The 27,495-nt window shown below is 39.4% G+C and overlaps 1 protein-coding gene across 1 annotated transcript; it reads right to left on the bottom strand.

Moving 5' to 3' along the window:
- Positions 1-1,093: 1,093 nt before the first annotated feature.
- On the bottom strand, positions 1,094-18,221 carry LRRC8B (leucine rich repeat containing 8 VRAC subunit B). Its single transcript, XM_027713120.2, has 5 exons — positions 18,036-18,221; positions 7,302-7,356; positions 6,352-6,451; positions 3,512-5,670; positions 1,094-2,489 (listed from the first exon to the last, which is right to left on the bottom strand). Exons 4-5 carry the CDS (start codon positions 5,642-5,644, stop codon positions 2,217-2,219), a joined length of 2,406 nt encoding a protein of 801 aa, XP_027568921.1. The 5' UTR covers positions 5,645-5,670; positions 6,352-6,451; positions 7,302-7,356; positions 18,036-18,221; the 3' UTR covers positions 1,094-2,216.
- Between the last annotated feature and the right edge of the window lie 9,274 nt (positions 18,222-27,495).

Genomic DNA, 27,495 nt, shown 5'->3' with positions numbered 1-27,495 from the left:
ATTTTAGAAACAAAGTACCTTTCTCCAAGTTATTTCCATTATTTCACTCCTGACAGAACGAGTGTAAAATGGATGTTTAAGATTATTATTCGCCTTCATCAGTTTGGTTGATTATGGAAAAGGACAGATGTACTGCTAAAAAGTTGAAGCTATTGGCCAAGTCAGGTACTTACTTGTTTTACATTTTCAAAACAGATTTCCTATCTAGAAAAAAAGCTTTAAAGAAAATGCTTGCTTAATCTTTTAAAAATTATTAGACTGCAAGTCTTGCGTGTCAAATTCTGGCATAAAGTGTTCTTTAATGTTAAGTTATAAAGTCCAGACAGGCCTATTGCAATTATTAACACAAGTCTTGCCACAGGGCTGTAAATCAATGCACTCTGGCTTAATCACATCTACTACAACTAGCTCTGTTGGTGAACCATGTAAATTCCTATGGGACTATTATACAACTCAAAATTAGTTGACAGAGTTTGGAGGAGTTATAAACAGACACTATGAAAGATTGTTCCAGCAGCACTGGTCTCCACATAAACACAACAAACCAGTTTACACCAAACATTTCTAAAACTACATAGAAAATAATAGTTTTACCACATTTTGGTTCCCTGAGAAGAAAAGTGCTCTAACTACAAAGGTCTTTGGAATGCCATCAGTATAGTGATTAAACACGCACCTCTTGCACTGCCATTGCAGAGATATCGCCTACTTCCACATTGATCAGACTTGTTTGGGGATGTTCATTTGAAATAAACCTTACACTCCACAAAACTGGCAGTGGAATGGGAGCAAGAGATGACTAAAAATAGTCTAGTACTAAAACTGGTTTTATCTGTGATGATTTGTTATTACAAACTGGAATGGACAGTTAGCACACTCATGAACACAAAGTCATTAAGAGCATAGATTGCATCATCTGTTTAACTAATAATTGAGATTTTGTATTATTTTAAAGTTTTTAAAAAACAACATTTTCAAATATGTTTTTGGAAAGCATACTATTTTTTCCCCAAGGGCATAACTTATGTTTATAGTGAACATGATAAACATAATGAGAATTAAGACTTCAAATACAATAAAACAGCGCACAGCAGAAGAATGAAGTCAGGAACCATTTTATTTCCATCCAGTTGTGCACGTACTAAGGATGGCATAAGAGTTTATCCCACCACTGTAATTTATGAAATTATTACATCCCTAGGAGAGGCACAGCTTATAATGCTTCCTGTCTTTTCCTCCCAAGGAAATAAGCTGTGTGCTTATTTAGTTTGTTTTAACTGTGTCTTTCTGTCCCTATCTAATACAAACCTCCTTCATCCTCTCCCCACTAACTGGGTGTGGAGAAGTGGCACTGAGGCAGTCAGTAATGAAAAGTTATAAAAATATTAATCAGCAACATACACTACACTAACACCTGGGATGCTCACAACATAAGAAGACAACTTTGCAACTATATTGCATTCTGTTCACCACCATTGTCTCTGAAGATCAGTAATGTGAGACTGGTTGTCTGGTACATCAGTACAACAGTTATTTCAGATTCTTCTGATTCCTCCCAATTTCTAGGCAACAATTTATTTTATATTTACTATTTTTAAGACAAAATGCTGAAACTGGTTCTAGGTATTTAATAGCAAGATTCAAATAGCATCTTCCACAATTATCAGATTAATACTTAGTACTTGTCAAAAGCTTTAAAAATTATGTTGCAAAATTACTTTCAGTATACCTCATGCAATTAAACTGCTCAAATAGTTTAAACTCTTAATTTAATACATTCTGAGTTAGTGAAGAGTTCATATTTAGAAAATAATTCCAGACAGTCCTTAGACTTCATATGGCAGGAGATGAAACTGTTTAAAATCATCACTATCAACAGAAAAAATTCTCATAGGAAAAAAGTATGTACACTCTCATGATAGCCAGGCAATCAACTCTTCCATTTCAATAGTACCTTAAGCATTTAACTGAATTATTCCAATCAGTAGAACCTAACCAACAATTTATGTTTCAAATTTTCAAACCTGTAAAAGCCTGCATTTTTTGTTTGAATCTAAATAATTTTTTCTTTTCCAATACAATCAATTCAGTTCAATGCATTTAAGACTGATTTGTAAATCGTTCTCTCTCCTTTGTTTCTCTCTACCAATACAGGTCTTTAGAGAGATATTAAGCAAAAAACTTGTAGAATGCAATGATGCAGTTTCATTTTAAACTTAGGACTTATCTGAGCATGTCTGCAAACGCTCCCTTACACGAGGTGGAAGTGTTTTTAACAACCTTTCTTCTACGATTAGGCTATTTCGCTTTAAGAACTGACATTCTTCCAGTTCAGCAGGAAGTGATTCAAGATAGTTTCCAATGAGCTCTAACTGAACAAGATTCGGCAGCTGACCCACAAAAGGGGACAAATTCATCAAACTGTTATTTCCCAGAAGAAGAAATTGCAGCTTTTTGCATTGAAATAATCCATCAGGCAGCATTTCAATCTAGAAAAAGGAAAGAGAAGAACAAAAATAAAGTACATTAGAAGTTGTTAGCCTACGTGCAGTTGCACGTTTTGACATTTACCATTTTTATTTTTAGGGTAAAAAATTCTCTTAGTTTATGAAAGGATAAGAAAAAAGGAAGACTGTAATGCTTTTATCATTATGTGATCAAGCGCTTGAGAGCATTACAATGGTTTTATTGCACCTGTTCTGGTAACAAAGCTACTGGCAGAAGTCAAGACAAGCATGGAAGGGGAAGCACATATCTGCGTGCATGCACACAAGTGCATGCAAAGGAGTGCATGCAAAGGAGTGCAGGTGGCAGAGGAGATAAAAAGGCTACTGCCTCCTAAGGATCATTTAAGGACAAACACAGACTGTGGAGAGACAGTAGCAGCTCCTGTGTCGTGAAACTTGTACAAGCAGTTATCTGTGCAGTGCAGGAGTCTTGCTCCACACTACTGACATATAACTTCCAAACCCAACCTCACCAGCAAAACAATTATAAACCTCAAAAGAAGTCTGAAGTCACAAGCCTGAGCACCACACTAATGAGCCAGACAGTTTAGCACTGCTGATAAGGTTACCAACCATAATTATTTCCCTCTTCCCAATGGGATAGCTGAGCTGCTCATCAATTAGCTGTTCATTTACTACATCTTTTGGTTTCACTTCCATTAAAATACTACATAGGATAGACAGCTGCAGGGAAAGGGAAGATATGTTTCTGCAGCCACGCTAACCTATACTATCTCTGGATCAAAGCCCTTACAGACCAGGGTAGTACTTATTCAGTATTATGTGAGCTTTGCTGATACCAAAGTTTTAGTAATTAAACAAGCACCACCCCTTTTTTTCAGCTTTACTTTTATCATGAATAACCACAAAATCATTTCGAGCCAGAGGCTGTTCCAGAAGAAATACTAGGTTAAGTTTTGGTGTTTGTTTTTTTTGTTTGTTTGTTTTGTTTTGTTTTTGGTTTGTTTTTTTTTTTTTGAGTAGTAATTCAAAGTTCTACTTACGTGGTTCTTTGTCAAAGCCAAGTACTGCAGATTGGTCAGAAAACCGATTTCTTCAGGGATGGAGGTTAGCTTATTATAGCTAAGATCCAAATAGTGTAATTTTTTACAAAGAAATAGCTGCAATGGAACACTTTTAATATTATTATAATTTAGATACAATTGTTCCAGGTTCGATAATGCACCAATCTGCACTGGGACATATGAAATACTGTTGTGCCACAATTTTAAGCAAGAAAGGTTCTTAAGATGTTGAAAACTAATTATTTCTTCCACTGTTCTGAGATTATTTTCTTTTAAGTCAATTTCATGCAAATTGTTTAGTGTAAAAATGGAATGGGGAATGCGCTCTAAATCACAGCAGATTAATTCCAAGGTTCTCAGGTTTACTAGCTTCTTCAGATTATTTAGCACTATCAGTTTATTTCCCTCGTTGTTGATACACAAGTGTTGTAAAGAAGGCAGAAGATCTGTAACCACTTGAGGTATACGGGAAAGGTTGTTTTTCAAGTGAATTGATCTCAGATTTTTTAGCCCCTGAAAGCCTTCGTTGTATATGGAGTTGTGATGATCTAGCATGAAATATCCTGTTAAGCACAATTCTTGTAGGTTTTTTAGATGAAAGACCCAAAATGGAATTCTTCCCATCTCGCTAGATTTCAAGCGCAGTGTTTTCAGATTTTCCTCTAAAAAGCTGACTGCTGGATAATCCATCGTTAGTGATGAATGATAAACATTGAGTTCTTTGAGATTGACAAGCTGAGTCACAGCTGAAGGAAGTTTGGCTTCAGGAATAAGTTCCAGGCTTAGGACTTCTATTTCTGTCAGTTCAAAGACACTGTCTGGAAGACCATTTAACATGAAAAGGTGAAGTTCAGTCTTGTCTTGGGAATTTCTTACTAGTTTATTTTTCAGTTTTTCCACTGACCATTCATTGTTAAGATTTATCTGTTTGAGTTCATTTTCACTCAAATCAGACAGGAATATTGAGAATCGTTGGGAATAAAGAGGATCATACTGATCTGCCAAGTGGAGAATAAATGCAAAGTCATTCTTTACATCAGGTATATCAGTGTAATTACTTTTCTCTCTCAGCTTCTCAAAAGAATATTGCTTAAGTGAACTTCTTAACATCCACCACAAACTGTAAGTACAAGTTAATCCATAGAAGATCACTAAAACAACATAAAATGAAGCCAAAACTTTAAAAATTTCTGCTAGCGAATAAACACACTGGTACCTTTTGTAGCCTGTAAAGGCTTGAACATTAACTACACAATCAATTTCAAGTGTAATAAATGATAAATAGTAGGGGACATAAATTATTATTATGACAACTACAAAGACTTTCACTATAATCTGTTTCATATACACTGTATATACGACATCCTTTTCTTCGGCATGGAGTCTGAATTTCTTCACTTTTTCAAATATAGCTTTAGCTTGTTCCCCTTCTTTTTTGTCAAGAACACTTGAATTTTCTCTTCCTGTTGTTTCCAAACCAGGTTGTGAATATGGCAGGGACTGTCTGCTGGCCCCTATGTCTCCTGAACACGCAGGTGATGAAATCACTGTTTTTGATTTGGCTGTTGGCAACTTCCTCGCAGACTGCTCAGCAACTGTTTCTGAGAGGGCACGTGTTGTCCATGGAGAATCAAAACACTTCTGGAGAACGGCTACAAAGTGCTCAAGCCTGGAACTTGTACTAGGATAGTAAAGCCAGAAATTACTGCAAGCTGCAAAAATAAAGGTATGCAAAAGCACTAGGTATGGGAAAAATTTGGCAAACCAGTGAAGCTCTCTCTCATAACATACTGCATCGATATAGGAATACTGCTGCCGATGGAGATAGTTCTGGATTTTAAGCGGGATGATTATCGGTGCTGGAGAGCCAGCCGACATGTTAAGGTTGGCTTTAACTGAATCCCAAGGCACAGCACAATGATTGTCAAATTCTAGCTTGCAAGGAAGACAACATAATACTCTGGTTTGAGTAAGCTGGAGGGCCCCAGCGAGCACAGCAAGTAGCAGCATTATCATGGTGAGGTAATACCAGAAGACATCCCACCATGGTTTTAGTATTTGGTAGGATGACTGGGCATCTGCTAAACATTTGAGGTCTGTTAGCGTGATCATGACTTTCACCTGTGAGAGAACAGCAGCTGGTAGAGGGGAAAACAAGAGAAAGGACATTGTCAGAGAATTGTAAAAAACAATTTATCTCACCATTAAACAATTTAAGCTTATTACTGTTTTCAGAGTTTTAAATATGTCTAACATTTGGCCTAGCCTCCAGAGCATAGCAAAAGGATCCAAGAACTCCTGGCACCTGACCCTAACCATCATCTTTTGGATTTATTTTAAGGAAAGGTACTTGGAATACAAAAACTTAAAACAGTGAAACTAGCATCAGAGATTAGGAGAAAATATATTTGGGCACTGTTCAAGTAGAAGCAACAAGCAGGTATAAGTTAAAGAAGTGGTTGATACATTACTTGCAGTCCTTCACCACCATCCTAAACTTAAATAACAGAAGTGATTTCTTATTTACAAAGAATTCCAAAATCAGAGTGATACATTAACATGATGTCTCTTGTAATCTAGAATTTTCTACCAGATTAAATATTTCTAACCAATTTAAAAAATACATAAAAAAACTCTCCAAAAAATATTTTGCATTACATATTCTTATATATAATTCCCCATCTTCTCCCATCAAGACAATTAAGCACATTGACAGAATGAAAATTAAGCTAGCAAAGTTTATTATTGTTCAATACTGTAATTTATATATAAAAATGTCACATTTAACCCCCAGAAGAATAGGTTTGATTCATACTTACTTTACTAATTAAAGAGAATAAATTACACAGCACTGTTCAGTCAGGAGGTCTACACCTTTTAAAATTCCTTGGACATGCCATCTTTACATTTGTCTTCATTCTGGATGGAGAAAACATTTAATATACTTATTTTTAGTGGTTTAAACTAAATAAAGAGCAAACATTTCAGCTTTCATTAGAACTGCTGCCTCATTGTGGATCCATTAAGCTCTGCATTGCTACAGCGACATAAAATGGAACAGTACATATTCATATGTGGTCATGCAGAATGTGAAGTCAAAGTTTTGCAGTCACATCAACACAAACCACCCCCCCACCCCCCCCCCAAGGAAACTGCCTACAGTTAGGCCCTACTTCAACTGGGAAGTAATGTGGTTTTTTTTTTCCAAATAACTATGAACTTGTTGCCTGGGAGACCGACCCCCACCTCACTACAACCTCCTCTCAGAGAGTTGTAGAGAGTGATAAGGTCCCCCCGAGCCCCCTCTTCTCCAGGCTGAACCCCCCAGCTCCCTCAGCTGCTCCTCCTAAGACTTGTGCTCCAGACCCTTCCCCAGCTCTGCTGCCCTTCTCTGGACACGCTCCAGCACCTCAATGTCTTCCTTGTTGTGAGGGGCCCAGAACTGGACAGAGGATTTGCAGCCTCATGAGTGCCGAGCACAGGGGGACAATCACTGCCTGGTCCTGCTGGCCACACTATTCCTGATACAGCCCAGGATGCCATTGGCCTTCCTGGCTACCTGGGCACACTGACAGCTCATGTTCATAATATATTAGTACTGTACATTTCAAGTCCAAACAGAGGTGATAAATTGTAAAAAGTCAAACAATAGCTGAACTAAGGTAGAACCTTATTCTTACTCCACATTCACATTTGAAAGGGGAAGGATGACTGAAAATAACTCTTCTTGCATTGACAAAGCTGCTTGTAATAGAATGTAAAAACTTACCAGGCCCACTCAAGGGAAAGCAGCTGAAGGAGGACTGGATGGTTCCAATACACTCCTGAAGAGAAAATAAACTGTCATCAGATCATGAAATATTTGGACTCCAACAATGAAAAACATTTGAAAAGTCAAAATTATCACTGAACTGGCTTTAAAAAGTGTGAGAGATCTAATTAGCATGAGGATGGGAACTATTCTTTTCCTGACAATCATGTAAACCTCATCAGGGACTTGGGCAGATACTAATGTTTCAAGAAGGTGTTTTATATAACTAAATGCTTATTGGAGCATTCTTGGGGACTAGGGCATACCTATTCAGTATAAAGGACAGAATTCATAGTACAATAAAACTCTTGGATAAAGTATTTTCCCTAAAAGTTACAGAAAAGAAAACAGAAAACGAAACTTAAGCCAATTCTGTGAAAACCATATTGGTATACCTGAAAATACACATCACCTAGTACCCCTTCAAGCAATGCCATATTACCAAAAAAAAAATTTACTTTTTGTAGAGATTGAAAACTCCAAGTGAGACTGAGCTGTGTAACTTTGTGAGGTCTGTTTCTATGAAATGCTTTCTTTGTCACTTCTATACCTTGCACTGGAAAGCTGTTAGTGCCTATCACAGATCCCAGAAAAAAAAGATTACATTCTTGCTGTGGTTTTACAAGACTTTCTAGCAAAAAGCAAGTGTCACAACACTAAGTATTTAAATACTTGAACTCTGGACTAGTGAACAGCTACTTTTTGAAGCCTTCCAATGAAGCATGTGTATCCATTACAATTCTATATATATGAAATAAAGCTTCCCATTGGAGGCATACACAGTACATACAAGTGTAATGTAAACATGTAAATTATTAATGATAATTTTGCTAAAGATGTTTTTCTTTCAAATCCTGTCTGTATGCCAAGAGTGACTAATCAAATGGAATAATGCTGAACTGTAATGGGTTTGATAAACCTCATCTCCAGCAGCTTTCAACTCATATCAAAGCCATAAGAGCTTTTCAAAATGGCCTAATTCAATTGGCAATCTTTCTTAGAAGACGAGAGAGTGAAGTTTAGCCCCAGGCAAAATAATGACTTTAGGAGAGTTACTCCAGACCAGTGCAGAGATATAGGCCAGAAAAAGAAAGTAATAAAGATCACTGATACCTAGGCAATTTTTAGTTACTTCAAGACTTATTAAATCTGATCAATAGAAACATACCCAGAATGTGAATAAAAGGCTGTTATTTTGAAAAACACTATCTATAAGCATCAAACACCCACCACCGCCCCCAGCTGCCAAAAGGTTACTTAACATTGCATTTCTGTCATTTGGTCATTGCTTATGTAATTTTAGGCACATTTAGTTAGGGATGGCTCTGCAGCAAGGTATCTGCCTTGCTTGTCCTCCCCAAAGGGTATTCAACCGGTGTTTTTGACACACTAATTTAATAAAAATAGATTTATACAACTAAAACATACCCTGAGAGGTATTTCTGTGGCTCCTCTATCTTGCTTCCCCCCCCCCCCTCAAAGAAACACAGCCACCAAGTTGTCAGTCAATCTCTTAAGACTCAAGTAGTTGCTTCTCAACTTTGATAAGGAGATGCTGACATTTTTAGCAAACATGTTTGTTCTATCAATTTTCTATCAAAAGTGATTCCTGAACTACAGTACCAACTTAGCTTCTAGCTAGTTTCCGAAGTTGCGGATGGAAAATTAAGTTCAATAATAAACTAAACACACAATCAGTTTTGCTTCACAGGTAGCTTTGAGACTCCCCTATGGGATGCCTAGTTCCTGCTTATGGTTTCACATGCACAGCCTGAGCCTCCACTTGCAAATAAGCCCTCATGAAAATTCCCAAAGGAAAAAAAAAACAAACTCTACCCATACACACACTCATTACCCAACACAGATCTTTCCTGGCAAAACCTTCCGCTTCTATTGGTGTGCTGCTGTTTCCTTTCTCAGGCATTCTCTGAAAACAAACAGCCAGGTGCTGCAAGAGTTCTGGTGCAATTCTGAACTTCATAAAGAATGATACTGTCATACTTGCTTTTAGCAGAAGCAGTCAGGTAACTGCCTCTAACTTTTTTAAGCAGTAGACTGCTGAATTCAAACACTGCATTTGATACATGGTTTTTCAGAATCTGTACTTTGGTCACCTGTGTCCACAGGCAGATTCAGTTGTAGGACCTTTTTGATGGGGATTGTGTTTTTGAATCCGTATTCCACTGAATGCGGAATATACAAACAAGATTAGAGAAAGCTTCTTTCCAATTCCGTCTGAAGAAGGTCACAGGTGATAATTAAACATGTATAAGTGATTATCCTTTTGTATTTAAAATAAGCCCAAAGACATTCCAACATTCTATATTAACCAGCATATTCCTCAAGCACCAGATGTTCACAAAGGCACTAACACTATTACAAGTTTGCCATATCAACTGCTCAAATAATCAAGACCTAAACTCCTTCCAAACACTCAGAGACTGTAATTACAACTACAAACAATCTCAACCATCTGTACCTGGACTAACTAGAGGTCTTGCCTTAAACACTCCCACTCTCAAGACAGGAACATAAGATGTAGAACAGTAATAGCAAAGCTTTATGCTGTTTAAGAAGCAGTCCTCGCTCTCTGGAGAAGGCTTACATAAGACTGTATAGCCAAATAATTCCTGGGGAAAAAAGTGTAAACATAGTTTAAAATTTATTAAGTTAGGCTACACTTACATTTTTACTTTACCAGGCTTACTCTTCTCTGCTACTGCTTCAGAGCTAACTGCACAGCACATACACTGATAAAAAATCTGGCAAAAATCAAGCAACTACTACCCATCCCTACCACTACCATGCCTTCATCAAGCTGAGAAAAATAGGAGTCCAACATGGCAAGTGTGTTTCATTTTCGTCAACTACCTAAAGGTTTGAGCATTCCCAGGTTCAATACAAAAGGCCTCAGGCAAAAAAAGCACTCAGGCAGCTTCACCTGAACTCAAGAGTACACATCTTTGTTTTATTACTTCCTTTCTCTCTCTGGTACACTTAATCCAAGAAAAAAAAAGAAATTATTCTGCAGTATAATCTAAGTTGAAAATATGCTTTACTCCAATCTGATTTGCTTTAAAAGCATAAGATTTACTCTTCATATCTCAGTGCACAAGATTAGATACATTACATTATGCATTTCCATCCTATGCCTGCAGCACTCCAGAAGAGACCATTGTCTTTCTTGAGCCATATTAAGTTCTCACTAAATATCATTGATAGCCAAGTACTGAGCCTTTTCTCTGTTCAAGGAAACCCAGTAAAGAGGTGAACTTGGGTTGTAAAATATGTCACTGGTCAAACACTCACAGGGGAGATGGATCATCTTCAAACATTCCAGCTGCCTAGGTAGTTAAAATTACACACCTGTAGGCCACATGATAATGAATCGTATCAGTTAGGTCAGCCCAAGTGCATGAAGTTACTTGAGTTTAACTCTGAATAGCAGATGGGAGGGAAAAAAACAAGTCAACTACTTTGAAGATTTAACTCTGTAATGAAGTTGCATTATAAGATACATATTCAAAAGTTAAATGTGCTTTTTATTTAGTACTAGTCTATCCTGTAGAGCAATTTTAAATACAAATTCATATATAAATACTTTGACTAGTAAAAGCACTTTCTCCAGGCCTCTCCTCAAGTTAAGTCCAAAGTGCTAAGGACTGTGTTGTAGCCGAAATAGGTCACAACCTATGCTCCTAGAAAGACCTGTACTAGCGAGAAAGAGATTGTTTAAACTGAAGTTTACAACCAAACAGATGGTAGGTGAGAAAAACAGTTTATACAAAAAACTCTGAAAACCAAAATGTAGAAAAACTGACAAGCAGGTACAAACCTAAGTTTCTGAACAAGTATGTTTCCCAATTAAACAGGTAAGCCATCCAATGGTAAAAAAACTACAGTAAAATGAAAGGTAGACCAGCTTTGTTTTGCATGTAATTGCATCAATGTGACTGATCACTTTTAGAGCAAGCTGTCTACTTGCCCAGAATGTATCACTCCATTTATAGCCAAGGTGCTTTCTCAGATCCCCAAATAAGCAGAACCCAGACTTTGAATCAAATCTGAACACTTCCGATAAGCAACAGTTAATACTGAGACACTAAAGCTGTACAGTTTCCTAACTCAAACATGCATTAAAAAAAAAAAAGGTTTTAACTTAAGAGACCTCTTAGCATCTAAAATACTGACTACAATAAACAACACAAGCATCTGTTTAGAAGAGTGCTTTGTATTGGTCATACAATAGAGACGTATCTTGTTTCATCCTAATATTTGACAAGTAATTTAACTTATTTGTGTTCTCACTGGAAACTCTAGCACTCTTTTTATTTGCTCCATTAATTTGCATTTCTCCAAGCAGTTGTACATTTCACATATTCCACTTTAAAAAGGAAATTATAGGAAGAGTGCCAAAACTCCACATTGGTATTGCCCGCTAAAAAAGAGTTCTATCATGAGTCTCCTTGGCAATTCCTAAAGAAACATAGCAAACCTCATTAACAATTTTAGTTATTGGAAAGAATTCCATAAGGTTTTAAAAATAAAAAAGTATAACAAATTGTAGTGGTTCTGACTGGAAGACCATGGCATGCTGAGGTGTTAGTGATCCACTCCGGGCAGTTAACAGGTTCAAACCTATGCTATGCAGATCTTTTGTCCACAGGATTAATTTGGCCAGATCACAAGAAGTCTGCAGGTAAGCTCCCACTTGGTACCTGGGATTACTGCAAGAAGTTCTCTTGTGAATGTCTTTCCTCGTTAACAGTAGAAATGATGCACAGAGTTGTTTTCTTGTAAGAAAATTCTATAATAGGTTGACTGATCAAACTGAGGTAACCCTGTCCACAGGCAGAGTCTGCACAATGTGCTCCACAAGGATTAAAGGCTCAGTCGATGATACACAGTCTGTGTTCCCAGTATAAACAGATGTAAGATTATTTATACTATTCTCCTTCTTTATAGTGTCAAACCCAATAAAAAACATTTCTAATTATACTGTACAGTGTCTGAGTGTCTTTCTTACTGAGATTATCATGGACCAGCACCTTTCAGTGCAAAACAAACCATATAGATTTTTTTCCAGAACATTAGTTCTGAACTTCTCATGAAGTAATAACAGGGGTCCAAAAACCTGAAACAAAGAACAAGTCCCAAATATCCATTATGTGACACCACACAGTCTGATCACATCTCACTCATTTTCAACACAAAGAAGTTAGTATGTAAAGTAAAGCACTATCTTCTCTGTCAGCCCCCATTCCCCTTTTTTTGGTCCTCTAACACTTCCAAGTAAACAAAACCTTCAGTATTAAATAAGACGTAGGAGAGGGGCATGTATTCCTACTGCTCTAAAGTATCTATACACTGTGCAACCTGCTCTAGGTGAAGCTCCTTTAGCAGGGCTCAGAGCAGGTGATGTTCAGAGGTCCCTTCAACCCCAACCATTCTGTGATTCTAAGAGCCTAAAGAATTGTATTTTTAAGCTTGGCATTAGACAGTCCATAAGGAAGTACACACATTAATGCAACAGAAAGTCAGTGTATGTTAAGTCTCAAGAAAAGGGATACAAGCAGAACCAGCACCCAAGCAGTACAAGAGAATTTTTGTACAAATAATGTTGAAGCCAAGCACATTCAAAGCATTTATCAGTTATCTCCTTGTATGCAAGCCTACCTTTTTTTTAATGAAATGCTAATGGATTTGTGATCTAATGTACTTAATTCACAGCAATGTACTTAATTCATCAACATCTTCCCAGACAGGTTCATGGTATGACAGATCCAACAAAAATATAAACAAGAACTTCATACATATTTAAAGAAACAAAGAAATCCAGTTACAGATTCACGGCTTTTTTTTCTTCCTTTCAAAAAATCTGGTGCTCAACTTGTAAAAATTAAACAGAGCTAGCCAGACCAAGTAGGTGCATTTCATTGATAAATGAAATGGTTTTCTAAACAAGTGGAGTGTAAGAGATTAAATCTAGGTTACAGAAAAAAAAACAAACCCACAACCTTCCAGAGTGACTCCATACTATGTCAGCTAAAACAAAGCTGGTAATTTCACAAAAGTTACAAGGAGTTCACAGAAAAGGAGACAGGTCACAGGCCATACTAAACAAAGGAAAGAAAAGAAGAGGTATCTGGTTGCTTTATCCAATTAATAAATACATAATGCAGAGTAATACGAATAGGAAGACACTTAAGAGGTTGAGGTGATTATGCAGCCAGCTTGCACTCTGCTGGAGGATTGGTAAAACCCTATTCCATTTCCATTTCAGGGGAGTTTGGATTTGACATTTGATAAAATGAAAGGACTGAAAGACAGATTTCACATTGCACATACTGTGTGATAGCTATGTACAAATTACATACCAACACCTAAACACAACTCTACAGTTGGAGAGCTGCACATCCCCATGGGATCAGGAGAGCCAAAAGCAGTGCTGTGCTTATCAGAAGCATCTCCCGGGACAATGCTAAGTTTCAGAACCGCAAACAAGTGATCAGACTTGAATTCTACAGTAAATCCACAGTAATCCTTCTTTGTCTCCTGAACAAACACAAAGTTAGTTTAGGACCTATGTTCACCCTGTGTACTTCCATCAAGACCAAGTATGCTGTGCAACAGCCCTTTACTGCACAGAATTTCCTTTTTTGAGTAGGCTGTCTGAGCAGATCGAACAGATCAGACAGCAGTACTACAAGAAAAACACTTTTTGGTATGAAGCCAAGTTTAATAACTTCAAAAACAAGAGTCAAGGTTTTATCATCAACTGAATCAATTAAGAACTTTGAAGTAAAAAACCTCTAACCCCATACTTGTAAGAAACTGAATAATACTTGGAAGCAAAGCAGACACTACTTTTAACTCCTCTTCAGTAAAACACTTGAGTATTGACATATCCCATCTCACTTCAATTAAACAATATTTTGGTGCTTTCCTAACTTTGAGTCAGTGTCACCACAGTTAGTATTTAAACAACGTTACTGTTTAATAAAAAGTATTTACTTGGAAAACAGTTTTCCTGTACTGCAAAGGCACAGGCAAAGTAATAATCATTTTCACACTTGCACTGGCATGGGTTTGAAATGACAGTTTATCTTGTAAATAATTTAAACACAGTCTAGAAACAGAGAGGTTTTAGTTAAAAATGTCCAAATTGCCTCACTTCTTCAAATATTTTGGATTACACAACAAATGCACATCAAGATTGTTTTGATTCAGATGGAAAATTAGTTTAAAGGAGAAATACTTTAGCATTACAATCTAAATGTGCAATTCTTCAATTTCAGATCAGTAGACCTTTATATTTGGATGCAAATGAACTTTAGTTACCAAAAACTAGTGAAATAAATGTGAAAAAGAGTGAAAAAAATAGTGAAACAACCTGAACAGTCACAGATTAGTGATATTTTTCCCCCAAAACTAAGGCAATAATATTTGGGAAATAAGGGGTTACATTTTCTGGGGTTTGAAGTAAGAGCTCTAAAATCAATGTCACTTTAATTAAGCCTGAGTAAACTAAATGACCATAGATTTATAGCTGCTGTGCCACAAAACTGAAACATCGCTTCCATTAAACTAAAATCACAACTCAAACTATTGTCACCCAAAGAAACAAAGTGTTTGTAACAATTAGCAGCAACCAGATTGTGTTACTACCATATTCTTATTGGTATCACTGGCCCCCTGGCATTGTCAATCCTTCAGTTTCTCACAGTCAACCAAATTCTCAATTCCAGTAGAATAAATTGCATTCCAGTTTACAATATTGGAACATACTTAGAAGCTGAGCCCTTATGATGGAAATGAACTCACATTATTTATTTAAAGGTGTGTAAGCACATTATTTTGAAACAGAATGGCACTGATGAGCACTAAATTGAAGATACTGCATTACAAGTTTTCTCCACAATTCGCTTCTGATGTTGAAAGACACTAAAATTCTCTTGGGTGGACACCAAAAGAGGGTATGTCAGCACTATAGTTCAAATTGCATTTGTAACAGCTTTATTGAGAGCTGCATCATCTGCCTTCCTTAAAGTATAGCCCTTTCATATCAGTAAGTTTAAATCAAATATCTGGGGAAACTATTCATAAGTGTTATGACACTTTAGTTCAATATTGAATTACAATTTCATTTCAACTAGTTAGAAATTAAATCCAGAATTTGTTTGTAGCCCACTAACAACCACTTGGGGAAAAGAATCCCCATAACTACAATAAACTGAAGTCCACTAACCAAGTCCGGTAAAACTCTAATTGGAATTATATAACCTATACCACTTAAACTTTAAAAAGACAGAATATTTAAACATTAGAATATTAATTCTATTTTACATTCCTCGCTCTTCTACATGGCTACCCATGGTATCTGAACCAAACAGTTTCATAGCCACAGCACAGACTGCTAACTTATCTTTAGGAAGAGTAACTGCAAGAACAACTGGCAGAATAACACTATTTGCAAGGCAACAGCTGAACATCCTGTTATAAGGATGCCTACAGAAAGGATAAATACCGCCCACAGGTTAGTGCACAGAATACAGACAGCAGTGTGAAACAGATAGGCAGCACAGAGACCCATATAAACCACACCTTATCCCCTTAGTCACATGAAACATCCATTTCTAATCCTAGCTGAGTAACGCTTTAAGGCTTTAGCAGTAGGTATTGTAAGCTGAAATAGTACTACTAGTACCACAGTCTTCTTTGCTACCTGTAGCACATCAGGCAGAGCAGGCACAGCAGCAGCTAAAGGAACACAGGATTTCCCCCTCCACCACCCTTCGGAAACCCCTTAGAAAAACAATTATTTGACAGTGACATACTGCTCTATCGAGTTCATTTTACAAGGCTGAAATGCTGATGGATGTTTCTTTAGCATTGTTGGTCCCTGCCTAAAAGTTATCCAATACGCTTTCATTAACTTCGAACAGCAGCTGAATTGGTAACTTGCTATAAACAAAAGGCAATTTTCTTTTTCTCCCCATGAAAATCCTGTTTACCTGAAAAAGGAAGAAAAATACAAGTCAGACCAGCAACTCACTCCTCTCAAAAGTGTAAGGGAAGAAGCATGTTAATACTGCAAATTTCTGGAAGTTACATGAATCCTACTGAAGCCGAAAGTCAGTTACATTATGCTAATGTAAAATTCAGTAGAATGTAATAACATATGCTAATGTGATAAACATTTTGTTATCTAGCTACAACAGAATGCTTTAAACACTGGGGAAAACCCTTAAAAAAACCCCCATATACTAATTACTGGTTCTCTACTACAGTCATTCTCCTTTCCGCTCTCATTTCATTTCATGTCCTTTGCCCTGCTCGGCACCACAGATACTGAAGAAAAGTCACTCATCATAACTCTTCTATTCCCCACACAGTCAGCTGAGCTACACAGAGTAAAGAAAACACACAGTTAGACAATACTTAAGTTCTACAAGTACTTTAAAATGTCACTACTTAAACCTCATGGGCTTTGCTCTCGCCCCCTTCTTGACAGTTTAAGTTAAATAAGACAGATCAATAAGCCCTGATCTGTTGCCCTTCCTACTAGGAAGGTATGTAAGGAAAAATTCTGAGACGCTAGAAATAACTATCATCATGGCTAGGCTTCGCTAACGAAGATTTAGGAAGAAATAACTATACCTCACCTTATTTATCCCTTCAGCAAACAGATAAGGAAAGCTGGGAGTCAGCAGCACAAAAACTTAAAACCACAAGTGGCCACACAGCTCCGAGCTTATTCTAGGACTACCTCAAAGGTATGCTTTTAAATGACCACACTATAGGCCAATTCAAACAGTTTACCTCATCACATAATTAATTACATTCTTAACATAAAATTAGCTTTAGGGAAGTCCCCTTTAATCAATCCTACAGAATTGCAGCATTCACTATGGACAGATTCTGAACCGGAGACAGGAAGGCGCCTCAGTTTCACCACTGAACAGATGGGCCCAAAGCAAGCCTGGTGTCACCAGGACAACTCAGCCAGGGTGCAAGCAGAAGCAAGAGCTGCTACAAGATCACTGACTTCCTGAGCATGAGAAATGCATTGGCCAGACAGAGAAAAGGAAGAGAACAAAAAAGAGGACTGTTTCTTGTTCGACACGCAGAATTGCCAGGCCTCAACACTTCCCTCCCTTCCGGGGAGGTTGGGACTTGGCACCCGCCTGCCCCTTTCCCCCGGGCAGGTGCCGCCGCCACACCCGGGGCCGAAGGTGGCAGCTGCGGGGCGAGCCCGGGGCGGAGGGAGGCGGCCCCAGGCGACCTGTAGCGCCCGGGTCACCCGAGGACACGCAGATACCGGTTACGCAAACCAGAGAGCGGTTTTGTGCCGAGCCCCGCCCGCGGGCCCGGGGCAGGCACAGCCCCGCTCTGCGCCCCCCGGCCCGGCGGCCCCGCGGCCGCGGCAGGTGAGCGGCCCCGCGGCCGCCCCTTCCCGCGGCCGCCGCGCAGGCTCACCGGGACAGCGGGCGGGCAGCGCCGGGCGCCCCGCGGGACGGCAGCGCCATCCTGCTCCGCCGGCGCAGAGGCAGCCCCGGGAAAACCGGGGGGCGGCGAGAGCCAGCCGCCAGCCGCGCTCGGAAAGCCCCGCTCCGCGCTGCTCCCCCTCCTTCCGTCCCTCCCACGCCGGGGGCGCGGGGCACCTGTCAGCTGCGGCCGCCGCTCCCTTACCTGCCGTCGTCGTCGTCGTCGCCGCCGCCGTTGCTCCTACTGCTGCCGCCGCCACCACTGCCCGTGCCGGCCGGCTCGCCCGTGCCGGTGGGACCGGTGGGAGCGGCCCTCCCGCACCGCCCGCTCCGCGCGCTCGCTCGGTCCGCGCGGCAGCCGCCGGCGCAGCGCGAGGCACCGGCTCCAACCGGCGCGTCTCGGGCGCGGCCCCGCCCGCCGCCCGTGTCACGTTACCGGCCCCGCAGCCAATGGGCCGCGCCCGGCGGAGCCGCGGCCGGGCCGCGGGGCGGGGGAGCCGCGGCGGACAAAGCGCCGCGCCCGGCCCCGACCCGGCCCCGCGAGCACCGCGGACACACCTCACCTGACCGCCCCTGCCGGCGGCTCCCGGCACCGCGGTGTGCCTGCCCGGCTGAGAGCCCCCCCGGTGCGGGGCGCCGGCCGTGCCGACCCGCAAGCAGCAGCCGCCCCCTCGGTGCCGGCATTTAAACAGCTCGAGCCGCTGGAGAGCGGGAGGAGGTGGAGGAAGTGAGAAAGTAATTACCGCCAGCCGTTGGAAAATAAAAATAGAGAATGCTACACTTGCAGAGAGGCGATTTAATCCCCGCGGAGGCCTCAGCTGGGTGCGGGCGGAAGGAGCGGGGCCGGTCCGGCCGTGGGAAGCGGGGCTGGCGGTGCTGGGGAGCGTAACGGCGCGGGCACATTCGGTACAAGCTACACCCGCCGGGACAGCACCGCTGCACCTGCCCTGCAGCAATGGGAGTCCCGCCACTGGGGCCGGGGACACCTGGTGTCCACCACCCTTTCTGACACCAGCAGACAGAAGTCCGTACGGCGAGACCCTTCTATGGCTCTTCAGTTCCACTGAAAACCTGATAGAAATATAATAAATTGCACAAATAAACACAAGGTTAAAAAAAAAAATCACAGATTCATTTGATTTTCCTACTTCACCTCCCCTTTCTCCAGCCCACAGAGCAGCCCCCTCCTCCAGATGTCCGAAGAGGCTGATTCTGCTGGGTAAAGGCATGAAAGTCTGAAAGAAAATTTTGATACCTATCTAGATTTCTGCAAAGAACTGGGACGAATGGGCTCTGTCTACCTCCTCTTAGTCGTGCAAACAGATCAATCTACTCAAGTAATTGTCCTGACATATTTTCACTATTATTAACTCCACTGCAAGGACCTAGTCAAAACTCTACAGTTATACATTCTAATTATACTCCTTACACTTGCCCTGCTATAGTAATGTTTATTCTTTGCCCAGCCATCAATTTCATGGAAAAAGGGACTATTTTCAAAATATTGCTTTTTCTCCAAAAAACACCAAAATCCTTTTCTTCACAGCTGTGCAAAACCCACCTTCATTCTAAACAGCACAGACACTAAATTTTGCCAAAGTTAACAATTTTCAAATTGTATTCAGTACATGTTTAGCTACTAGTATTACTTTCAACTTAAAAGATCCATTAAAATATAGCATACTTCTGTGGAAGCACAAGTATTACAGTTGAGCCAAAAATGAAACTAATTAAAACAAAAGTGAAGCTCACTTGTTAGTCCAAACATGTAAAAATACTAATGCAAACGTGTTGGAAAAAGAAAAAAGCCGTTTGTTTTCCTAGCTTGCAGTCACAGTGGTAGCCTAGCAGAGAATGTATTTATTTTAGGCTGATAGTTTCTACTTAAGGTGATGTACTTTGATAGTAATGTAACCTCAGAGAAGCCACTATTGTCACCACAAAGATGTCAGCATCGTGGCATTGTCTGCAATTACCTTTTCAAGAGTCTTTGGTGAGGTTTGGTAAACAGCAGAGAGCAGGCCAGCCTCTTCCCAGGAGACCAATTCCCCTTCATCTCATGACCTGCCTCCTTTTTAACTCTCTGTATCTCAATTTCCATCATGGAGACAAATTTTCTGCTCTATTAGGGGTTCCCTGAGGAATTATTTAATGCATTTTGCTGAGACTATTTCCTCTATTTGTGATCAAAATAAATAAAAGTACATCTCATTCTATAATCTTGCTTTCTATTAACAAAAAAATGAAAAGTCTGTCTCCAGAACCTGCCATGTTTTCTATTTGTCAGTAATATGCTAGGAAGACAAATTAATGTTTAACTAAATTGTAAAACCAAGAACTGTTTGTGCTAAAAATAGCAATACTGAATTAAGCCAGAACACTGAAGTTAATGGTCATAAGGTTCATAATTGCTTGAACAAAAGACTGCAACACAATTACATAGGTTTGCATTTTCTCTACTGTGACACTGAGTAGCTCCTGGGGAAGCACAAGGAGAGGACTCAACTCATCATTCAACCCCACCAATCCCTGAGCAATGCCATCTCAGCAAAGGAAATATTTTGTTAACCACCTATTCAAAAACAACGCTGTTTTAGCAGTGCAGCTCCTGACTGTATACCTAACAGATCTTGTCCTTCTTTAGGGTTAGCTTAGTGCCAATTACTTTAGGATGAATTTCTTCCAGTCTTTCTCAAGCCATATTATCAGGAAAATGTTCTTCAAGCTCTAACAACCTTTCTATTCGTTTTTGACAGCCATTTATAAGACACTGAAAAGCAACAGCTTGACAATCCAGGGAGAGTTTCCTTTCACACATCTTGCCACCCCCTGATCTTTTTTAACTTAATATTTAGATGCTACAAACCCAGCTTTTTTTTTTTTTAATATATATATATATTGAATTATATATATTGAATATATACATATTCATATATATATATAACCCCCCCCCCCAGTTTCAAATGCTATGCTCAGTGTGACTAATGGGTGTCCAGGGCATGTGCTTCAACCCCTTCACTTGCACAGTTTGGGGAAATCTCATGTAGTAAGAAAGGGAAAGCTGTATAACAGAGAGCTGTATGTTAAAGAGGGCAATATAGTAAAAATTTCACTTTAAAATATTTTCTCTTGAAAATTCTTTTTAATATCAGAGATATGACATTATACTTGTCTTTTAACCCTCTAGCAGTACTTGGAGTTGCAGGAGCAACAACATCTTGACTGGCAATTGCACTGGCAGCAGTGTGTGAAGCCGAGCCAGTTCTGTCAATAAAGCACCCTATGACAACTTGCCTTGTGATCACCAAGTGCTTTTCTGACTGTCTGTTTCTCAAGAGTCCGTCTTTTGATGTGAAAGCCTACAGCTTCATAGTTAGCTGAAGCATGAACCAGCAGATCACAACTCTTTAACCTCTAGAATTCCATGCTACCATGAATAAAAAACATGTAAGCTTCATAGTTCTCTGTATAATTTAATTTCAATCCCTGGCACATCCACATCTCACATCCATCATCTCACTCACTCTTTTTGGCATGTGCTTAAGCTTCTTTGTCTTCTGCCGCGAGTTTATAAATCACATGTTACATACGCTCCAGATCACTGATTTCCCGGTGCAATAATGTGGCTTGCAGTTACCAACAAAGGCACTCCCTTCAGGGATAGGTATTTTAGAACAACACTTCCCTCTGCCGGCTCTGTGGGCCGTCACAGCTCTGCGCTGGAGGGACCTGCACACATCCTCTGCCCCAAGCTCTGACAAGACCTCTGCTCCTCCCAGAGTGCATTGGACAGTACGAAACTAGCAAAGGTCTTATTAATTTATCAGATGAATATGGTAAGATAAAAGTTTAATCCAGTATCAACTGGACAGAAATATCAATTTCGCTTCTGATCAAGACAGGAGTATCTCAAAGTCATAGGTAAAGCTAAAATTGAGATTCTTATGGTCTGACATTTCATATTCACTCCAAAATCCTGACAACTTTATGACAGATGAAATTAGAACAATATGTAGAAACACATTTTACCCAGATCAGCAGGCATTTCTTTGTAGAGTGCGTATATAGGACACCACAGAAAAAAAGATCAATATTTTTAAAGAAACATTGGCTGCACTTTTTGTGACTCTAATGGAAGCCAAGAATAGTGCTACAGTGGATTTTAATTGAGTGCTACACTTCCTACCTGGCCATCTATTCCAAACTGCTAGTAATAATGGTTGTGCTTAATTCTTGCCCTTCACAAGGATGGGAACCGGTCCCAGTGCAGTACTACACATGCTCCTAATTCACTTGCACAAACACGACTGAAAAACATAATTAAGCATTTTGCTTAACAAAGATTCTGTTCATATACTCTGCTGAATAAAGACTTTTGGTGGACTTCAAAACACAGTAAGATGATGAATAAACTGAAGATAGAAGAGGGGGAGTTGAAAATACAGATATAATCCTAAACCAGTATTTTTGCCATCAGCAAAATTTGCTTTGAAAAGGCAGACAGAGGGACAGAGTTTTTCTGTTCCACAGAAAAACTGTCAAAAGATTGGATCAAGGAGGTACTCCGCGTTGAAAGGTAGAACAGGTAAGACTGCTGAAAGCCATACTGAGGTAAACTGGAATAAACCTTCATTAGAAGACAGGAAACAAGTGCTTATGCAGTAGGTGGTTCTTGATCTGTGTTCAAAACAAAGTCTCTGGTAAGCACACAGAAGGTCTAGTTATAAAATAGCATATGAGAAATATTTCACATGAAAAAAAAGATTTTCAAAAATTTTAGAGAGGAAATAAAAGGCTTGAATAAAGAAACCAGAATGTCAGGATCAGGGAGACATCCTGAGAAACAACAAGAGGGAAACAAAAACCAGCAGCATAATGTGGCATAGGCAATGCTTTTTTAAGAAAGACATTTCCAGTCATCGCCTGGTTTGTAAATGCTGAAGAATAAGGATTCCTCTCTGCTTAATTTCGATGGTATTGCATTCTGCCTCCTGGTGATCCTTACATCTTGCTGGCTAATTGTAAAGTCTGCTTGAGAGTTTTCAAGAGAACTTATAAGGTGGAATCCAAGTAGACAGAGCAACTGGAGATGAGTATTTGTCTTCCAAGAGCTTTCAACACAAATTAAATACTTGTTGGCTCTAGAAGCCCTACAGGCATTATCAGCTCACATTTGACACTTAACACTGCATTACTAAAAATTGATGTGTGTCTGCTAGAGTGCTACTAACAAATAATAAAAAAAATAAATTAGTGCTTTGGGATTCCAACGCATTCACTCCTATTGTTCACAAATGCTTTGACTCCACTGTACAGTTCTAGTATTGCAATTACAAGTCGTAAAAAAGCAATTAAGAATCCAGCAGTTGAAATTCTACATCACATAATTTTCTGCAGAAAACATATGCAATACACTTCAGTGTATTCTTACGCAGATCCTGTTTTCCCTCGACTGTCCTAGGCCTTTCTTTCACTTAGGGTATCCTATTTTTTACATTTCACTCACCTTGCACAGAGGTGAAAGAATTTTACACCAGCAGTCTTGCAAAGTCTTGGATTTCTAGTCAATTCAGCACTTGTCTGGAGACAACTTTATGCTTGCTGGCAATCAGAATTCCTCCAGTAGGGAACTACGTGCTGTGTTGTTTTACATAATCACTGTTGCTTTACTTGCCAGGCCACAGACGTGCAGCCCTGGTTTCAGCTGACAGCCCAAGAGGGTCATCCCCTTCCAGTTACCCCTTATTGCTGATCATAGTCCCCAGCTAATGTTTTACCAGAAGATGCTGCTGCCTCAGAACTGCAATCTGATTTATGTGTGATGTTCTCCCCATTTTGGTGCTACCTAAACTAACTGGATCAATTTAAACCCTTTTGGTTATGGGGTTTCTTTCTGCATCACTTTGAAACACCCAATTTGGGATCAACCAGTATCAGCTCTTTCCCATTTAACATGCTTTTACAAAAAAGCAGTATCTGCTCTGCACCTTGCAGACCCAGATCCTTGTGGAAGCTATTAGACCAAAAGATCAAAGGCAAGTTATTTGTCTTTCAGCACACATTCGTTCCGGACCTTTTTCCTCTCATTCTCTTCGGTCTTCTTTCCTAATGTGTATTTTGAGGTTGGCCAGTGGTTTATCTGAAAAATTTATTCCCAGTATCCCTCCAGAAAGTGTAAACATCATTTCTGTATTATTTGTAGCCCCTGCCAGAAAAAATGTCACAGAATCACTTTCTGGTAACTTGAAGAACCCATAATAAGAAATATCTCTGCTACATCTCAAGCAGAACCTTGCCTTCTGTTTTCTAGGGAACATGGAAAAATAAGACGAAGCTCTGTTATACCAAAATATCCCTACCCAAATTCACATACAAGGAAGGCATCTCTGGAATCTGCCAGAAAATACTTCCATTGTCATACCCTCTTTCGTTATTAATGGCTTGATTCCACAGGGGGAAAAAAGCTAATTTTGTCCACAAACCTTCACAACATAAAAATGTATAATTTTATAAAGTCAAAGATACATTAAAAAAGATACAATGCAACTTAAAATCAGCATTGGCAGTTTGAGCAATATCCAAATAAATGAATATTAATATGTTTATGAGTATTGCTAAGAAATGCTAGTTATCCAATGCCTGCTTCACTCTGCAGTTATATTCCATTTTCTTTGAGATATACAAAATGTATGAGGTCATTTAAAATTGGAGTGCTCTCAGCACCCGCTAAGATTAGATCTTTAGAGGCAATAAAACTAGTATAATCTGAACTCCAGTATCACATTAATTTGCTATGATGTCTTTTTTAAAATAGTGCCAAGCATATACAGTAGCTATTATCTGATAAGCAAATTGTTACAGTGCAGCCTAGCAGGCAAAAAAAGAAAAACTCATTATTTTTGAATGAGATTCAAAATAAATGCTTACAGCACAGCCTGTTATGGGGAGTTCCTTGGCACATATTTGGAATGGTTAATCATAAAAAAATGTAGTTAGACATGAGTCACACGGCTCACCCCAAATGACTGAAAAGTCTTATGCATTTGTTTAATGCTCCATACTGTGAGTAATATAGGAAGTTCTCACTGAAGTATTTCCAGCTTCTCAGACTCTCCTTGTGCAATCCAGTGTTAGTCACACAGTGAGGGAGCAGTCAGATAGCCACATCCTCTTCTCCGATCCAGATATTGGCTGGACTCAGCCTTTAGGAACAAAGTCAGGCCTGCAAGATATTTGTGCTGTATTTCTTCATCTGTGTTACAATAGATTCTGTTGAAGATGGCTCACTAATTTCTTAGAACATCTCTTTAATAAAGATTTGCAAAAGACAAAATTATGACTATTTCTTGAACAGGGCTTGCAGCCACAATACAGCAGACTGCGAAGTGGCAGCGTGGCAATATGGGCTGGGGGTAAGGATGGTCCCTCCCACTGAGAGACTCCAAGTTACCCATGACTAAGAGGTGTGTGGGTGTCCTCTCTCATCTATTGCACGCATGAGTACACGACTGGACACTGAACTGCTGCAGACAGCAGCATGTCTTTCTGTGCTTTTGCTTGAAAAGCAGGACTTGAAAGGCATAGCAGTTCTGGGGGAGAAAAGGAATTGAGAAAGAGACTAAGAAGAGGAATTGTGAGCAAAGAGACTCTCATCTGCTGTCCAGTTGCTTTTGTGATCAGAAAAATAGGCTTTTGTCTATTTCTTCTTGGTAAACAAGTCTGTGACAAAGACTTTTATGTCCCATCAGTAATTAAATGTCTTCTCCTTTTGACAAAAAAAATCTTTGGGGCCCTAAATCTATATAAAAAGGAAATTACAACACATATGTGTCTTTTGGAACTGCCACGTGTAAGGTTTTATTTTTATGACTTGTATAATACCACTTTGGAAAGCACTGGTTATATCCCAAGGGAAAGCTGATTTAAATTTTGATTTGACCAAGATACAGGTTTATTAGAGTCTTATCTACTGCAGCTTAGGGTAGAAAACTCTGATGGACAAAACAGAGATAAAGTCAGCTGATTTTCCATGGACTGTTAATAGTGTGCTTGAGCATCCGAGTTCTGCCAAGTGATTTTCTCCTCTTCAATTGAACTGCTTCACCAAACTATTTTGAAGTGTAGAAACTCCTGACCACCACTCCTACTTCACAAAAAAGATGGAGCCAGATTATATGAAAAGAAATTTGCCTAAAAATGCACTAATTCTTAATTCTAATGAAGGAGAACGTGTTAAGCAGTTAGACCAGCCATGTAAGACTTTTATCAAAAATTGAGGAGGCATTACTGTGCACTTACAAAATGAGTGAGATGCTTCTAAACCGAAAGTCAGCACGAGATACTTGGGGTACTTAAAATAGTCCAGAAAATTTAATCCAGGTGCTAGCAAAATTACTTTTTAAATATATAAATAAATATTACTTATAAATATGAAAGATAAACCTGAAAAAGCAAATACCTCACCACACCTAAATTTACTGCTTTAGCTGAATCCTGGGGTTCAGGACCAGTTTAATTTTATGAAAACTGTTGAATGCTGCATTCACAAGGCAACGTATTTAACCATTAGGCTCAGTGTTCCTGTTTTCCCTGCTGTGCCATAACTTGTAAAATTCTTTTAAGCTAAGTATTTTTGAAACAAAGTTTTGGCCCTTCACACTGCTCAAAGTGTGGGAAGGTTGGACTGCTCATCTGGTTTCTCTAACGCTGTTGAAACAGGCCTCCTTCGAGACCTTCTGACTGATATGCAAACTGAGGCTTTCCTGCTCAAAACACGACGTCGTTACATTAAAAAAAGCTAAATTGTGATTTTGAAGGGAAGAACTTGAAAAATTGCTACTGAGCATAGGTAGCAACTTGAATTTTCATAGTGGTCCATTTTACAGCAGACTTTGTTGCAAAAGTTGGACCTCTTGTATGTTTTTCATATTACTTCAGTTGAAATTTAGACCAAAACTGATGCACCAGATGCTACAGAATTGTAACTAATAGAACAAACACTACTGCCTTTGCTGTGTTAGTTAAACTGCAGTGGATCCTGTTAACTCACATGCTTATAAGATTCTGTTTTACCAACAGGAGTCACACATATCAGGTGTCTTGCAAGAGATGAAATATCAGGGCCAGTTGGGGCAGACAAGATTTAAAACCTCCTCTATTCTTTACTATCTCTGCTGATCTGGTAAACACTGAGCATCACTTAACAGGGTAAGAGTGTTTGTTTCATCATCTGAGGATGAATCAACACTATCTTAACAACATCCCTTCAGCTATCTGTATCATGGACCTAGAGTAAGGGTGGTGCAGAAGCCTGGGACATATAGCACTGCATGGATTTCCCCATGATATCTGCTTTGTAAACAACAGTCTGTGAAAAATATGGCCATCAACGGGACAAACGGCCAACGTTAAACTAAAGTTTCTTTTTTTCCCCCTTTTTGAAGCACCTCATGATACAGCCCAGGTTGGGATCTGCTGCCCTCCGGTGCATGCTTGCAGAGGTCTTCTCTGTCAATCATGAGAATTCTCAAAAAGCATGACAGAAAAACAGAATAAAGTGTTAGGTTCTTTGTGTGTCTTATTTAGGATCTAAAATAATTTCTGGGACTCGTTTCTTAATTTTGTTGGTTTGTTTTGGCTTTGTCAGAGCATTTATACATCCAAGT

Source organism: Pipra filicauda, unplaced genomic scaffold (genome assembly GCF_003945595.2).
Source record: "Pipra filicauda isolate LSUMZ 115617 unplaced genomic scaffold, ASM394559v2 scaffold112_size3218982_pilon, whole genome shotgun sequence".
NCBI classification, from domain to species: Eukaryota; Metazoa; Chordata; class Aves; order Passeriformes; family Pipridae; genus Pipra; species Pipra filicauda.
This window is presented reverse-complemented; position numbering and strand designations above follow the sequence as displayed.

Bases quoted from the DNA above. Each gene is read 5' to 3' on its own strand.
- LRRC8B (XM_027713120.2), bottom strand. From the start codon at position 5,644: ATGATCACGCTAACAGACCTCAAATGTTTAGCAGATGCCCAGTCATCC. The intron at 2,490-3,511 runs GTAAGTAGAACT...TCCTTTTTCTAG, and splicing joins TGGCTTTGACAAAGAACCAC to ATTGAAATGCTGCCTGATGG.